Raw genomic sequence first — 14876 nt, forward strand, 5'->3', positions numbered from 1 at the left:
GCGTTTGCAGGTTGTGAAATTCATCCTGCTCGTGATTGCATCACAAATTGTTCCATCGGGTGGTTCACGTTGCGCTGATCCTGATGTGGTCAGTAGGCGCTCGACAGAGTTTGAATCTCTCACGTACCGTCGGATGTTTTGGCTCGATATCGTAATTGAGCGGCGGCATGATGTGTGGCGGCAAATACTCCCTGACAGTGCGGCGAGGTAGAGGGTGTCTATCACGTTTCAGGGAAAACGGCGGATAAGCGACTATCGAGCCGACCATCTCAAACATAGAACTTGTAGCTCTTGTAGCAGCATTAGCTGAAGCCTTTTTAGGTCTTACCTACATTGTAGGTATAAAACATTCCATAGAATTCTTAGCATTCGCCCTGCTTAATTGTTGCGTGGTGGAATATTTGGCCCATATCTAGGGATCCTTAGTCTGCCGTTTATCCTGCGTGGTGGGAGAGTGTGAGGTTGCAGCCAGAATAGTTTCGGCCTTCCAGCGGTATTGTCGGTAATGCCATGTAACGTGCATGTGTACCGACTCAAGATCCCTCCCGTTGTTGCAAACGAGGATGCTTCGACTAAAGTACCCGAGATGTCGGCAGACGCGCGTATCGTGTCCGGAACCAAGTCCCATTTACTAGAAGGTGAAGGTAGTCGTCGATTGAGCTTGTTGTTGTCATGAAGTATATGGTTATCTTGATCCGAACGATGACAATGCTTCTCGCCCATGAAGTCTCCACGTTAACGTTACAAACCTATATATGCTGTCATGGAAGCGTTCAACTTGTGACACGGCTTCACATCTTAACGCCTGAGTTGGGCAGTGTAGATGTAGGTAGATTTGCGAGTCTATACCGATTTCTTCGAGTATGCCACGACACAGATCGAGAGCGTCTGAGGTGAAGTGTAAGGTAGGAGCCCAGGTTGTTTCAGAGGCTCGCCAACTAGCGCGGCTCCGTGCGTTACACGTCACCTTTTCCTTCTCAAACATCAATCCTATTTATCACTACTTTTCAAAGCATGCCTCGTCTTTATGTGAACGTAGAGCGCCAGCTCCAAGAGCTGGAGAATGGCGCACGCAATCATACATTTAGGTTGTGGGACAGCTTCAACAACTTTGCTCTGCGCGACAATGTGCTCGAGGTAGCTGTCGGCCTAATGTAAGTCATTTTATCCGACCAGAAGCGATTGATGGTGGCTGAATTTCAACAGCCTTGCTGCAGCATTCACCGCCTGTGCGAACTCGCTTGTGTCCGACATCATTCTTCCCGTCATCTCGCTCCTACCCTTCCTAAGCCGCAACCTCGACGAGAAATTCGCTATTCTGCGTAGAGGACCGCACTACAACGGTACGATCAGCAACGGTTACAACACTGTGAAGCAAGCGTCGGAAGATGGCGCGTTGGTCCTGGCGTGGGGAAAGTTCTTCGATGAGATCTTCAGGTTTCTGCTCAAAGCGGTGAGCTTGTGGATCATCGCAGTGACCTATAGCAGTACCAGTGGCGACAATATAGTGAAGAGGCAAGTGAAGTGCAGGTACTGCAATTTGTACATCAGCGAGATGGCGAAGAGATGTGTGAACTGTACGACCTGGCTGGACGGCAGGGAGGACAAATGACTGCAAGTGGACATTTGCGAATGCGCACAACCGATGTGCACGCGCACTTGCACCCTCTCGCATCGGGGTCAAAGGTTACTCGTCGAGCAGACTCAGCCAACGCCCGAGACGATCGCCAATAGTAAGGTACATGTCGAGCACGATCTGCGTGCTGGATCAAGCAACACCTTGCATATCCTAGCTTATCATGTACTGTACAATGCAAGGCAGCCACGTTGCGACATGCGAGTACCAACTGTAATAGCAAAGATAAACATCTGCAAGTGACGGAAGATGCATTGTGCAGTTGGGCTCTGGCGCTCACTAGATCGCAGCGTTTCCTGGATTACAGTACCGTGATTTGCTTGGAAGCCATGCACGATGGCGTACGTCGACTTTGACAGCGGCAAGCCTGCCCGCACCGGCGCAGGGCAAAAGTATGAACATGGCAGAGGTGATGAGCTGTACATCTGCTTCGACAGCAATTGACTTGTCCAGCGCACAACAGTGGAGCGCAACGAGCTCCACCGGCGCAGCCCTCACAGGAAGTCTTCATGCACTTGTCTTGTAGAACGTTTGGTCTCGAGGCTTGCCGTGGCGAAGCTCACACTCCCAAAGCACTCGTACCTCCGCAGTAGATCGATAGCGCAGCTTGGCCGCAGGAGATATAGCAACGATGAACTCAGTATAACCCATCTCTCCGCAGCATTTAGCCGGGCGAGATGTAGGATGACACACGCTGCACGCCTCCAACTCACGGGTTCACGCACACCATGCCGAACACCCGCGTCGCGCGTACGCAAGGCGCCTCGCATCGCTCCTCCTTCCCTTACACACTACCTATTCAAACTTTCCACCCTGCATGTGGGAGGTACCAGCTTGACTTGCCCAATATGCACCTGAAACCGCTCATCACCTGCGCCTCCTCGTGACGGAGTCGCGCCGAACAATAGCCCGGTCGTTCACACCATCACTCACTGCCGTATTTGGACGCGCGGTGGAGGGCGAAGCTGATCAGGATCAGCCTGCAAGTCTCAAATCTCGGCGGGAGGATCCGTGGTGGAAGCCCTGCGCAGAATGGCTGAGACATGCCGTGACAGGTGACAAGGGACGCGGCGACAGGCGCAGTTGCGCATTGCGTTTTTTTAATGATCCTTCGTAGGCTGTTCTGTGGAAGTGGAAGCTCCTTCAGCAAGATCTCGATGTCGAATACCGACTGTGTTCTCACGAGTGGTATAATGATAATGTTCAGCGGCAAGCGCGGTGCATATATGCAAAGGTGGCGCGCAGTCGCTGGGATGGACGTCACAATACTTCGCGCTAGGTATGGTGTGCATTGTTAGCGAGTGCAAGTGTGGGGTTAAGGATAGGACTGACTCGCGCAGGAATCCAGCTGGAAAGTCAGAGTGGGGGCAGTTCAGAGTGACAACCAAAATTTCATACTGTCTATACTGACGACTATCATTCATCTCATTGCTCATATCATGCAGCCGTGTAAATGCTCACGCCCTAACGCCGCCCAATGCAAGTAGCTATGCTACCAAGCAAGCCGAAGTAATGCGAAAACGCCGCCCAATGCTGGATATATGATGTGGTCAAAGCCACTGAACGCCTGCAAATGCAACAACATCAAATGAAACGCCACCCAATGCAATGCTTCATCTCCGCCTACAATCTAGCTCGGTCTGCCACATCAGCCCTCGCTCTTGACTTCGACCTTGTTGCTGACCTCCGGCGTTCTGCACCATCCTTGGCCTTGCGTGTCTTTGCCCGTCGGACAAGGACCTCGTCTTCTTCTGACTCGTCCACGGTAAACAGCTCTGGACTCGGCTCGCGCCACGAGTGGCGTTGGCCGGAGAGCGTGCGTGATGTCTTTTGTCGTCGGTTGCGCTCCTTGCGCTGTACAAGTTCCTGAGCGCGGCCTCGTGTTGGTTCAGTGATGGTGATCCTTGGAGAGGTATGAGAGATTGACTGAGGCATGTAGTTGAGACGGTCGTCGTCAAGTCCCATAAAGGACTCTTCATCCTCTTCGGGTATCGCAGGTACATGGTACCGTGTGTGCAGCTCCGTGTGATTTTGCTTGACGTAGCGCGCCCACTTGTTCGTTACGTTGGACCTGAACTTGGACGCCTTGCTGGTATGTGGGCCGTCGACTATGCCTGCACTCAGCGCCATGGGGTCGTATGGGTCGTCCTCTTCGTTTAGGGGCGTTAGGAAGTGAGCAAAAGGCTCATCGTCGATGTCTGGAAGGCCGGCGTCGTAAGGAGACCCCACGTCCACGCTGTTGATGCAAGGAGGGAACGAGACAGCCCTTGAGGAAGATCGGAGGTATGACGGCATTGTTGATATGATGTCTTTGAGTGTTTGGAAAGGTGAAGAACGGCGGAGTGGTAGTGATGGCGTAAGACTTGACTCGGATTTTATTACAGCAGCGTTCAGATCCCTTTTCCTTTTTTTACTCGGCTCACAGCCGGTAAATGCTAGGCAAAGCAGGGTGTCTGCGATCGCTGCTCAGTGAACAGACGGGAGATAAGTGATGACTTTTGATTTGAATTCGCCAGTTGAAAAAGCGGGCTACGGGCTTTTTTATATGTGCTTGTTGGGAGTCACAGGAGGGCGCAGTAGTGGAAGTGAGACAGGTGGGAGGTGGTGGTGTTTGCCTAACGGAGTAACGAGTCGAGAGGCAACAATGTTGAGATGGAAATCGGGTAACCCTTCGCGTCCTGGATTCCTCCTCAAGCTCACCGGGTGTTGGAAGTAGATCTGGAGGATTCATGCAGGACTATATAGATACTGGAGCGCTGAGCGAAGATACCACCATGCAGCTTTGTCCAGGATACCCTACATTAGCGGATCAGCACGGAAAGCTTGGTTCACTATCGACAGAAATGGTAGGAATTCCAAGGCGCAGGGAGAGGAATGACAGGTCAAGTGGGCATTTGGGCCGAAGGGGTGTGGTGCGAAAGCCCAGCATTGGGTGCCGGGTGACTAGTGGGGCATCGCACCTGCAGCCTGCATGCTCAAATGCACTGGCCACCAGACAATGCAGCACGGAGAACTGAGCGTTGCTGCAGGTCATGTCGATCGAAGATCCACACAAAGCGCCCGTAACCTCTGCGCCAGCGCGAGTCGCGCAACCGAAAAGCACAAGTCGTGAAGGTCGTGAAGGGAGGAAAAAAGGACCGGCACTAGCAGTCCAGCGCTAAGTGCGGGGCACACACCGACACCACGACATCTGATCAAGGCCCCTCCCAGCCTCATTCTCACACCCCTCCGCTTGGACCAGTGTGGTTGAAGTCATCCAACCCAAAACGCTCGCACACAGCTCGCTTGTGGCTGTGGGCATGCTGACGAACCGTCGGAGGTGCAATTCACGCTCATCACGACTGGCATGCGCGTACCCCAAGAAGGTGACGAACTCGCTTGCGTGCACCGTTCTGCCGCATGACATATGATGGCTACCTGAGCATAGGCACTACTGCCCAGCTTGACTGTCGAACAGTCATAGACAAGCAAGAAAATTGATAGAGGTCTCAAATGACACGGGCGCAGTCCACCATGACAATTTGCAACTCATGGCAAGCTACATACAGGATCACTGAGCACACCGACTCCGGACCTGGTGTGGGGGGCGCTTGCCCTGGCAGATTACCATATGATCGGATGTCGCAGAAGGGCTGACCAATGGTCAGCCACCATTTTATGAGCAGCCAGCCAAGTTGCTCTAATTTTGCCCGTAAACGAAGCAGCCCAGCCACTGAGATTGCAGAAAGGCTCTCTCTGACCACCTGCTCGAGGACTGTCGGATGCTAGCGCGGCTGAAGACTATCAGAAGGATTCCCCTCCGGCAGACTCTACCGACACATGACTGTCGTTGCCATCAGCCTCCGAACTCAGCTTACAACATCCCAGTTTCTTCAACACCACCAGGGAAGAAGCGTATTGATTATGGCACGTTCTAACCTGGCTCACATCACCTGAGTCAGAACCTTATCGCTTCAAGGCTGTGTCACGTTGTCCCTGGGCGAACCCCTGGTTCGGAACACCCGACAGACACTGTGACCACATTGTACTACTTGCTCGTTTCTGATATGGAGATGTTGAGATCTGGACCTCGAATCTTCAACCTTGCGTACCTGCCTCATGCACAAAGCTGCAGTACCTCCTCTTCAACATGCCCGAAAAATGGTGGCGATCAGGGCATGACCTGGCTAGAACACTCAGCTTACCTTTTTGATATTCTGGCGTACCCATCCATGCGACCAAGCGAGTGAAAAGGTATGCCAATCACAGCATACCTCCCCGCACCTGTCTCAAACACAGAAATCTTCATCTCCGCACTGATCTTCGGCTACCTGTTCCCAGCGCGACGATAATTCCGCATGGCATCTCCAATCCCAACAGTTCGACCAGAGTACGACTTGCACGTCCCCGTTCGTGGCGACATTATCATTGCTTTCACCGCTTTACACCGCTATTCCAAAGGCTGGCGAATCAGAAGCGTGACCAAACAACCGCTCGCTTACATTCCGCTAGCTTACAAAACTACAACCAGGGTTTCCCGACAGCCTCACGACAGCCTACGATGTCTCCAACAGTCGCAATGTTCGGTGGGGCACTGACGTCTGCACATCATTTCCAAGTTTGCGCATTCTCGTGCTCGGATCCTCTTCGGGCACCCGAAACCCGTTCGGCGTTTTCTGACAAGACGTACTGTCCCTACCCGTTCCTTTTCCGCCGAACTTCTGAAGCTCACACCGCTCACGCGATGACATCGATTACCGCCAAACCTCAAATCCACCTGTAGCGCGCGTCTCTATTAGCCTATAGATGTCAAACACACACCAGCCCCACCCACAAGCAGGTGCCGTATCACGATCTGTCAGGTCACGCATTTGGCGTCTCTCGGCACGACTCACGATGCTGAGCGCACATCTTCACACATCCCCACGAGGTTGTTGATCCTTCGCTGATCTTGACCCCGTGAGGCAGTCGTATGCTACGAACGCCTCAGGTACGATGAGGCGCTCACCGACTACGTCATCAGGCACAAGCGGAGCAGTGAAAGTGCAGTCTCCATGGTCTATATGGTACCACGTCTCTTCTGGGTCTACCTGCAGCCAACGGCGGATCTGCAAACCTCCGACACCGAAGACCTGGGTTGCGCGCTGGCCCGAAGGCTCACCGAAGAGCTTCGACCCCGCTGAGGTGCGGAGATGGATCAAAAACGACAACAATGTGCTCGCCGTGATACGGACAACGCAAACAGTAGGATTTGACGCTCAATCACAGCTAAAACTGATCCGGGGCTAAGAGATCCCACAGCCTGTATTGGCTACGAAGCCGGAAGTAGGAGGAAGTGATTCCCCATACCGACAACGTCGCGAAGCACCATTGATTCCTTCGTCGTCAAGTCTATGCATAGCTCCGGGAGACAGCGTGTCATATCCAGTGCTGGAGACCTTTAGTCTGCCCTCGGTCCCTTGAGCGGCCCTTTCAGCTTGCAAATTTTTAGCATCTTGACGATCACTAAAGGTGAAAGCGCATTGAAGGCCATCAACAACATAAACAGTGACACTTGGGCCGAGGTAGGTAGCTTGAGTAGCGCCAGCTTTGCGAAGTGTGCATATGAGTAGCTTTGAACTGTAGCTCGATGGCCTCGTTCTTGATAGCAGGAGTCTCTTGCGATACGGCCAACAAGCCATGAGCGTGATGAGCCTTGACCTTGAAGGTTGCAGCAGCGCGGAATAGGCCCCGTTCTTGCGGCTACGACGGCGCTGTACAGCAAGATCATGCTCGCGGAGCTGAAGCTGCTTTCGTTGTACTGCCACGCATCCAGCGCGTCTTAGCGTTACATGGAGTTGCCGAACACGTTGCCGAAGGGCCATGGCTTGGTGCCCAGGGGTTGATATTGTCGACATAACAGACCGTTTGTTTATGAGGGTGGCGAAAATATTTTATGAAGCCCAAAGTACGGTCAGACTTGATGCTGATGATCGCCTTGGCTCTATGAAAGGTGATTGCCTGACGAGATGAATAGTGATGGACCAGATCCTTGATGTCTACTTCTGGACAGCCTTAGCATTTGCGACAAGAGATCGTCGTCAGAGGATCTGAAGGACAATGCATGACCTCAGCGATTTCGTACTCTCAGGCTGTTGAAACAAGAGGAGGTACTTGGGGTCCCTGAAAACGTCGTCCATTGGCATCAAGGATAGCGCGATAGCTACGCAAAGACTACAGCGTGGTCATGACATCCTGATACTCTGAGAAGTTGATCCAGTGGAGTGTGGAAAGGCAGACATACACTCTTGAGCACAATAGGCTAGGCTTTGTATTGACGCTGTACATCGTACGTTCCTGACGTTGTCACGCACACTCAAGCAAGTCTGGCGTTATTTTGAAGTTGATTCCGTTCTTGGTCATCATTGTATTGCATGCAGAGTAACGTGGCGCTACAGTTCTCACTCATCACTCATCCACCTCTGCCTCCACCTCCGCCTCCACCTCCGCCTCCTTCTCTTTAGTACTGATGCACGGCTGATCCAATCGAGCGCGATGGCTCTGAACAGCCCACGTTTCGGGCCAGCACTTTGTTTATCTATATTTTCGAGAACACTTGTATTGCCGCTGAACCTCGAATCATTCAAGGCACTCCAATGAGCCTGAGGACCTTAGACATGGCCTTTGTGGACTGCCGCCTCTAGGGGAATTATGATGGCGTTTGTTAGGCGGTATATAGTCCATGGAAGCGTAAAAGATGCGCTCAAACATGCACGTTATTGACTCGCATGGATATATCTCGCATATCAAGTGAACAACTTTGGAAGAACAGATAACGATCCTAGAGGCTAAATGCTGAAGAAGTCTGCGGACCGCGCCTATTCGAAGAGCGTGTAAGCATTTGGGTACCCAGGTAGAGTAGGCACTAGTCTTACGGAAAGCACGATTAATGTGATGCCTTCGACTGATCTTGGCTCAGTTTAGAACTCCTCAAGAAGCGTAGATGTACCTCTAGTGCATCAACATCAATACTTCGCGGCCAGAGACAGCCGCTTCCTTGCATCGTTGCGAACACCCTCTACAATGTCCTTCGCACTCTCAATTGTTTTCACCAGACCAACACCAGTGCCCGCCCAAATTGCCGCGCGCCCCTCGAGCCCGGTCTTCAGTCCTCTATGCTCCTCTTTCATCGCCTCGCCATACCTCTTTTGAATCTCCTCCAACTCCACACCCTGTACAAACTCCCGATAACTCCTCACAGCCAAGCTCCGCCCGTCATACCCCTCCGGCCATATGCTTGGTCCTGCTAACAAATCAAAGACCTGACTCCTGGCCGTCACCACACCGCCATCCTGCGCCTCCATCACACTCGCCCTTACCTGAGGTTTCACCATCGTCTCACTCGCAGCCAGAAATCGCGTCCCCATAACCACTCCCTGTGCCCCCAGCACAATCGCGCTCGCAACACCCCGCCCGTCTACTATGCCCCCTGAAGCCAATACCCCTACGTCCCCACACCCTGCCTCGCTCAACGCATCAACTGTCTCCGGCACCAGCGAGATGATTCCGGCTCCATTCTCGCTGCCGTGGCCCCCCGCATCCGTGCCCTGCAGACACAAGGCGTCCGGCTTCGCGGCGAGTGCGATGCGTACTGCTGCGCTGACGCTGTTGAGCTGGATCCAGACGCGTGTGCGCGGGGCGGCGGCGCGGAGCGCTGTCGTCCAGGTCGTGTAGTCCTTCTCTTCTTTCGCAGCGAATAGCCACACCACCGCAGGCTCAAACTCAGTGACCAGCTCCAGCGCCATGTGCATTTCGACCGCGAAAAGAAGGAAGCCGACGCCGATAGGCAGCGAGGGTGAGGGGAAATCAGCTAGGGCCGTGCGCGCATGGAGCAGTTCTTGACGTGTCTGGGTAAGGTTGGTGGCGCTGCCTATGAGGCCTATGCCACCGGCGAGAGTAACAGTCGAAGCGAGAGCAGCGCCGGCAAAACCGGCCATTGGAGCGTTTATTATAAGAGGAGATGAGGTCCAGGGCAGGGTTTCTTGGGGGGTAGGCATGTTGAGTGTGCTGTGGTGATATTTTGCGGTGCGCAGTCAAGTATTTTGTAGTGTGCGTGGTGACTGTATGTGAAATCTCACTGTTTGCCCAAACGCCGCTAGACATCTCACAGCAACGTCAAGCATGCAGTATCCGACTTTATACCTGCCTACCTATACTCCATCGTGCGCATGTTTGCACCCGCGTAAGCCGTAATGCACACCACACTGTCTGGCGTCCACTCGGGTGGCTCCTCAGTGCTGCTCACGATCCGGCAAACCACGCACACAGGATCTGAGCTTCCCCTCACCGGGCCGTCATCTCTCTATCTTACCCTCCTTTTGTCTTGCAGTGTCGTGAATGGTGCTCTTCTAAGCAGGACGGGAACGGCTGGTAGTCACGTATCACATCTCACATCTTGCGGTCTTACTTCGGTCGGTTTGCGAGGTGGTGCGCGGCAGTTGTATTAGCGGTGGCAGTTCGCTGTGGCTACGACGTTGTGATGTGCATGTCAGTCGTATCAGCGGTCGCAGTACGCTGTGGCTACAGCGTAGTACTGTGCATATGTCGAGACGGGAAATCTGTTTGAAGTGCAGCTATTATGCAAAAGCGCTGCGCGCATAGGTGCAGTGGAGGACTGCGTTACATTGATGCAGTTCAGATGTCAAACATGGTATTCGTGGGGGCGGCGCCCAACTTCGTCACACAGAGGACCTTTTAGCATCGCACAATTCAATGTAGATTATAGTTTATTTGAAACTACAAACTTTCATCAAAGGTTCGCTGGTGTAGTTGGTTATCACGTTCGCCTCACAAATACATGTTTGGGATGCGCGAAAGGTCGCGAGTTCGAACCTCGCGTGAATCATTTTTGACGCTCGTGTCATCTTTTTTGCATCCTCTTCCTTCCTTAATGCTTTCTTTTGTTCTCTTATGCTTTGTCACCGCGCGCGTCTACAGTATATAGCAGTGGTAAGTAATCAATGTAGATCCTTGAATATTCTTCTTCTAGCAGCACCTCTCTGCAAGTAATAGTGAAGCACACCAGACTAAACAATAAAGTGCTAATATTAAAGCTGAGATATTTTGTATACGTCTGTAGGTTATGTTTTGTTAACAGCTAGCTGCTGCAAAGTCTTGTAACACAGTGACTACTTACCGCTGACGTACTGTATGCCTCGGCCCCAGACCACGTTCCATCAGCATTGTCTTCCCGCAAACACACAGCATGCTCGAACGTATGTTCAAACGATGCCAATTCAGTCAACGTTGCGGCATACAGGCGTTCAACTTCCTCGAATCGACTCGTCTTTTTTTGCTTCGGTCACAGTCGAATACATATGTGGGCGATGAGGTGAGATTCGAGCATGCTCATGCTGCTCTTGTCTCACAATCAATTCATGTGCGAGTACGGGGCAAGGCAAAGACAAGGCGTTGTACACATAGGTGGGTGCTGCACGCATCTGCAGGCACGTCCAGCCAACGACGTGGCGGAAGGCAGGATTAGGCAGGAGCGGTTGTCAATTTGTCAAAACGCTTTCTTAGCAGAGGGTGAGCGCCAGCAGAGATGTTTAGTGTTTAGTAGGAGCCCCGCGACTTCTTAGCTGCGATGAGGTTGGTTTGAATGCTACGAAGGTGCTGGGTGGTTTGTTGGCGTGCCTGTACGGTACGCAGATGGCTATGAATTGTTCTGCACGACATCCAGCTGGTATCTGATATACATGTGTTGCATTCTCTGCCCATGCGCTACACACTCTCCAGGTTGAACAGGCCCACAAACCCCGCGCAGTCCGGCGCTGCACAGTGACCCATCGCTTGCGCCCTTCATCGACGCATGCTTCTCTCGTTCGCTGATGCCCACTAGCCTCAACACTCGCCTTTTGGACCATCAGCACAGCCTTTGCAGCGCAATGGAATGGTCATGCACAGCTTCCTCATCGCCACGTGCTTGCGCGGGATCTGTCGGCAGCCAAGCTGGCGTTGCCGGGCTCTGCTGCAGCAGGTATGAACGGTGTTGGAGTCGCGGGGCCGTGGTCAAGTGGTGCAGTCGATGTCGCAAACACTACGACGCGCACCCCGGCAACAGCTTTGATAAGAGACTCGATTTAAGGGGTGACGTTCAGCGCTCGCGGTATGGAGATGGTGAGCGGCTTGACCTTGATCTCCTGTCTTCGCTGGATGAGCTGTGGCGGCGGCGACGGTCCCTGCTACGGTCGCGTTGATCTGGGCTCTCGTCGCGGCGACGGTCCTCACTGCGGTCGCGTCGGTCTCGGCTTTGGTCGCGGCGACGGTGCTTGTCTCTGTCCTCTGAGACGCTTCTGTGCTTGGAGCTCCTGTGGCGGCGGTCGTCGTCCGACGCCTTGTCGTCCCTGTGTCGCGAGCGGCGGTCGTGGCGGTCGTGCTCCGCGTCCTTGATCCTCTTGCTATCGCGGTCTCGATGGCGGTCTTTCGAGCCGTCTCTGCGGTGTCGCCGATGCCTGCTCTTCCTCTCCTTCTCCCTGCGCGCCCTGCGTTTCAGCTTGGCGACGGCGGCATCCACCTTCTCCTGCTGCTGCTTGATCATCGAGTCGCGCATAGGATCGTCGAGGTCCAGCTTCTCGGTGAGGCGCTCCAGCTCGAGCTCCTCCGGCAACATGGGCCGGTCGTCATCGTCGTCGGACTCGCTTCCCCTCCGGTTGTCGTCGTCGTCGCCGCCCATATCCACGTCGCCGTAGGTGTTGTCGCGCATGTCCTCGTCGTCGTGCGGCTTGTAACGCGCGTGGTCGACGCGGATGACGCGGTCCAGGATAGTCGCGCCGCCCAGGTTGTCGACGGCCAGGTCGCAGCTGCGCTGGTCCTCATACTTGATCCAGGCAAAGCCACGTGACTTGCCCGTCTCCTTGTCGCGCGCCAGCTTCACCCACACGGGCTCGCCATACTGCGAGGCGATGGCGATGATGTCACCCTCGGACAGCTCGAAGGCGAGGCCGCCAATGTAGACGAAGGCGGTGTCGCGGTAGTCGGTGTGCCACGAGCCCTCGGGGCTGATGCCGGCCTCGAGCTCGCGCTTGTTCAGCTGCTGGATGGCGCGCACCGAGTTCATTGCGGGCGTCGGGGCGGGCGACTGCGCGGTGTGGTGCGGTGCTGGAGGTGACTTTTTGGTGCTTGGCGGCAGCTGCAGGTCGCGCGGGACCCCTGCAATAAAACAGCCAGCGCTGTCAACAGCGCCGCCAAACACGACGCCGCCAGACACGACGCCCCCCGCCTTGCCCGCCTGCCTGCGCGCCGCCGCCTCGACCTCGCTGCCTGCCTGCCCTCCGTCCGCGTCTGTTGCTGTTGCTGTTGCCCTGCCCCGCCCCCGCCCGCCCGTCCGCCCGCAATGGCCAGCGCGCGCCGCACGTCGGGCTTCCCCACGCGGGCGCCGGCCAGCAACGAGCGGCCGGCCAGCCGCGACACAGAGCGCGAGGAGATATGGAAGCCGATGCTGGACAACATGTCGAGCGGCAAGCGGCTGCCCGAGAAGAGCCTGCTGGTGCTAGGTGCGCCGCCCCCGCCGCGGTGAAGCTTGAGGCTCGCAGCTAACAGCCCAGGCGGCACCCCCGAGACGCAGCGCGACTTCCTCGACGCCGTGGCGACCGACGGGCCCAGCGGCCGCCGCCAGCAGGACCGCGGCAAGAAGCCGCCCGTCGCCAATCAGTTCGCCCTGGGCTACACGTACCAGGATGTGCTCGACACGGATCACGAGGGTGAGTGCACGCATACCCTGACCGAGCTATGCACGGCTATATGCCACGGCATACACACGGCACATATACTGCTGCGCCATACACGCCTATTCACCATTACATACACACGGCACACATACTACTGCATACCCTGACCGAGCCATACACGGCTATATACCACTGCATTCACACACCACATGCATACTGACCCTGGCTGACCCTCCCCTCGCAGACACGCTCGCCCGCCTCTCGCTGTACCTGCTCGCCTCGCCGTCGCCCGCCTTCACGCCGCTCATCCGCCCCTACCTGACCCCGCGCTCCATCCCCAACATGCTCGTCGTCGTGCTGCTGGACTGGAACCACCCCTGGCTGTGGATCCGCCAGCTGCGCGACTGGATCCGCGTGCTGCGCTCGCTCATCCTGTCGCTCGACGACGCCTCCAAGGACGTGCTGCACGACAACATTGCCACGCTGCAGGACAAGGGGCGCCACCTCGGCGACGCCACCGCCGCCATGGACTCCGTCAAGATCCCGCTCGGCCCCGGCGAGTGGGACGAGGAGCTGGGCCTGCCGCTCTGCGTCGTGTGCCAGAACGCCGACAAGATCGAGGCCTTGGAGAAGGAGCGCGGCTGGAAGGAGGAGGAGTTCGACTTCATCCTGCAGTACCTGCGCACCATCCTGCTCAAGCACGGCGGCAGCCTCATCTACACCATGCCCTCGGCCCCCGGCTCGCTGCAGACCCTCGTGCACTCCACCCTGGGCATCAAGTCGTTGCTAAAGCAGGACCAGCTGCGCCACAACGTCACCGACCGCGACCGCGTGCTGGTGCCGCCCAACTGGGACTCGTGGGCCAAGATCCGCATCCTGCGCGGCAACTTCGAGGTCGAGGAGGTCAGCCAGAAGTGGAGTGTCGACATCGACGTGCCCCAGGCGCAGCCGTCCGTCAGCAGCCACGACGATGCCGAGGACGCACACGTCCTGGAGAACTCGTCTCTGATCAGTGCAGATGGCACCGACGACACCGACTCCGCGACCGCCATCTACGAGAAGGAGATCAGAAACCCCGAGTCCGACTTTGCTCTCTCGACCCTGTCGAAACAGGGCAACGGTGTCGAGGTCACGAGCATGGACCCGCAAGTCTTCCTCACCGAGCAAGTCCACGTGCTCGACCAGCTCCGGCAAGAAGACGACAAAGACGCTGCCCAAAAGGCCGCGCGCAAAGAGGCCGACCCTTCGGCACGCAACTGGACTGCAGCCGTGACAGCCAGCGAAGATACCTCCGGCATCGTCGAGGAGCACATCGGGCCCGTGCAGTTCAACATGGGCGGCATCCATGTCAACGCCGACGAGATGGTGAAGCGCCTGCAAGACCGCGAGGCCAGCCGCAGCAACGAGCCGAAAGCATCCACCCCCGATGCATCCGACCCCAGCGCCATGAGCAACGACAAGCTCATGTCCTTCTTCTCCGGCCTCATCAACAAGGGCGCGAACAGCCCGGCGCGAGGCGCGTAAGTACGTTGGTTGACCTTTATCGCGCGTGT

General features: G+C 55.5%; 5 protein-coding genes and 1 non-coding gene across 6 annotated transcripts; 3 read left to right on the top strand and 3 right to left on the bottom strand.

The window, feature by feature from the left end:
- Window positions 1–965: 965 nt before the first annotated feature.
- On the top strand, window positions 966–1856 carry C7974DRAFT_383236 (putative large-conductance mechanosensitive channel). The gene is made up of 2 exons (XM_046140745.1): window positions 966–1154; window positions 1207–1856. Exons 1-2 carry the CDS (start codon window positions 1015–1017, stop codon window positions 1610–1612), a joined length of 546 nt encoding a protein of 181 aa, XP_046003014.1. The 5' UTR covers window positions 966–1014; the 3' UTR covers window positions 1613–1856.
- Window positions 1857–3165: 1309 nt separating this feature from the next.
- Window positions 3166–4148, bottom strand: C7974DRAFT_17715 (uncharacterized protein). Its single transcript, XM_046136282.1, has one exon. It carries the CDS (start codon window positions 3929–3931, stop codon window positions 3260–3262), a length of 672 nt encoding a protein of 223 aa, XP_046003015.1. The 5' UTR covers window positions 3932–4148; the 3' UTR covers window positions 3166–3259.
- Window positions 4149–8438: 4290 nt separating this feature from the next.
- On the bottom strand, window positions 8439–9952 carry C7974DRAFT_383243 (2-nitropropane dioxygenase). Its single transcript, XM_046140746.1, has one exon. It carries the CDS (start codon window positions 9649–9651, stop codon window positions 8620–8622), a length of 1032 nt encoding a protein of 343 aa, XP_046003016.1. The 5' UTR covers window positions 9652–9952; the 3' UTR covers window positions 8439–8619.
- Window positions 9953–10408: 456 nt separating this feature from the next.
- C7974DRAFT_t6 lies at window positions 10409–10499 on the top strand. The gene has a single exon. It is a non-coding gene; the product is annotated as a tRNA-Val (tRNA).
- A 1136-nt stretch (window positions 10500–11635) lies between these two features.
- Window positions 11636–12771, bottom strand: C7974DRAFT_17782 (uncharacterized protein). Its single transcript, XM_046136299.1, has one exon. The coding sequence runs from the start codon at window positions 12711–12713 to the stop codon at window positions 11751–11753; it is 963 nt and encodes a 320-aa protein (XP_046003017.1). The 5' UTR covers window positions 12714–12771; the 3' UTR covers window positions 11636–11750.
- A 218-nt stretch (window positions 12772–12989) lies between these two features.
- Window positions 12990–14847, top strand: C7974DRAFT_298949 (dynein; the record flags this gene model as incomplete). Its single annotated transcript, XM_046137719.1, has 3 exons — window positions 12990–13149; window positions 13201–13356; window positions 13568–14847. 3 exons carry the CDS (start codon window positions 12990–12992, stop codon window positions 14845–14847), a joined length of 1596 nt encoding a protein of 531 aa, XP_046003018.1.
- Window positions 14848–14876: the final 29 nt, after the last annotated feature.

The sequence above is a fragment of the Boeremia exigua genome, assembly GCF_020726555.1.
Source record: "Boeremia exigua strain MPI-SDFR-AT-0100 chromosome Unknown C7974scaffold_1, whole genome shotgun sequence".
NCBI classification, from domain to species: domain Eukaryota; kingdom Fungi; phylum Ascomycota; class Dothideomycetes; order Pleosporales; family Didymellaceae; genus Boeremia; species Boeremia exigua.